Here is a 1,135-nt window from a genome sequence, read left to right as displayed (position 1 = left end):
GTTGAAGGGTGGTAGAGTTATACTGCGTAGTAGTAGTATAAAAGTGATGGTGGATGACCCTATTATAATACTAAAATTAATGCGACCTCATGAACAGCATGCGAAACATAGCTACAAACTAATCTCAGCCTTCGCGAAGTTTTTACTAGTGATGCTACGCCTCCAGTACAAAATCCGGAGCTTTTCCGCGCAAAGCGCGTGTGTGTTGATATCAGAAGCGCTATCACTCGCGACAACTTCAACGTGCGATTTACTTTATTATCCAGTTAGAGCTACTTCGAAGTATTTCTTTTTACATTCAAACTGCTGTGTGTTCAGCCACATAGTTGAGGTACCGCAGGAGCTTCTTCATCTTGAGAGTTTCGCCAAGCTTTTCCATCGCCCTTGCAGAGTTAGCTGCAGCTGCAATCTTGTCGGTAAGTTTTAGCTTGGCAGCGTAGTCGTCAACAGTCATCCCAGCTTTCAACATCGTTTTCATCTTCTCTGTATTCAGAGCCCTTGCTTCAGAGTCATCGTCGTTTTCAGCTGCCGTGTAGTGTTTCCTCAGTAGACGCTGGGCTGGGCCTACCAAATTAGCAGCCTGAACACCCGTGTTCGTCGAGAGCGCTTCCGTGGTAACCAGGAATGAAGCCGCAATTACAGCGATCACATAAGAGAGGCGCATGGTTTGTTGGCTCGGAACTTGAGGGCTGGACAGCAACTTTGGAAATGAGTGTCGCTTTCAGTCGACCTATGTTTGCTGTGTGCTGCACAGCACCCTGTGCATCCGGCCATTCACAAGGTATAAAAAGCATTCTTCAAGATCGGTGGTGTAGCGGCATCGACACCTTGTCCTTTAGGTACTGTATTTAAGCCATTCATTGAACCTAGTACAAATGAAATGGACCTCTCTCAAAAAAAAGACAAGATCAGAGGTACCGCTGGTTCCCGGTGTTCTGCCGGTTTTGTTTCTGTAATACTTCTTAATACGCGAATAACTTGTATACGCTCATGTGTTACTCAAAATTTCCTTGCGCGGTTCTTCGATTGAATGCACACACAATAGCGCAAATCTGTTATTGACTTGCCTTGAGCTTAAATCCACTTAAAAACGATCTGGGCCGTTTCAAAATAACGGGAAATTTGTAAGCAAGTG

At 45.0% G+C, this 1,135-nt stretch overlaps 1 protein-coding gene across 1 annotated transcript; it reads right to left on the bottom strand.

Moving 5' to 3' along the window:
• Positions 1-298: 298 nt before the first annotated feature.
• Positions 299-664, bottom strand: PITG_21422 (PexRD2 family secreted RxLR effector peptide, putative; the record flags this gene model as incomplete). Its single annotated transcript, XM_002894908.1, has 1 exon — positions 299-664. One exon carries the CDS (start codon positions 662-664, stop codon positions 299-301), a length of 366 nt encoding a protein of 121 aa, XP_002894954.1.
• Between the last annotated feature and the right edge of the window lie 471 nt (positions 665-1,135).

Source organism: Phytophthora infestans, genomic scaffold, assembly GCF_000142945.1.
Source record: "Phytophthora infestans T30-4 supercont1.344 genomic scaffold, whole genome shotgun sequence".
NCBI lineage: Eukaryota > Oomycota > Peronosporomycetes > Peronosporales > Peronosporaceae > Phytophthora > Phytophthora infestans.
The sequence above is the reverse complement of the archived record's forward strand: the minus strand, read 5'-3'. Positions and strand labels throughout refer to the sequence as shown.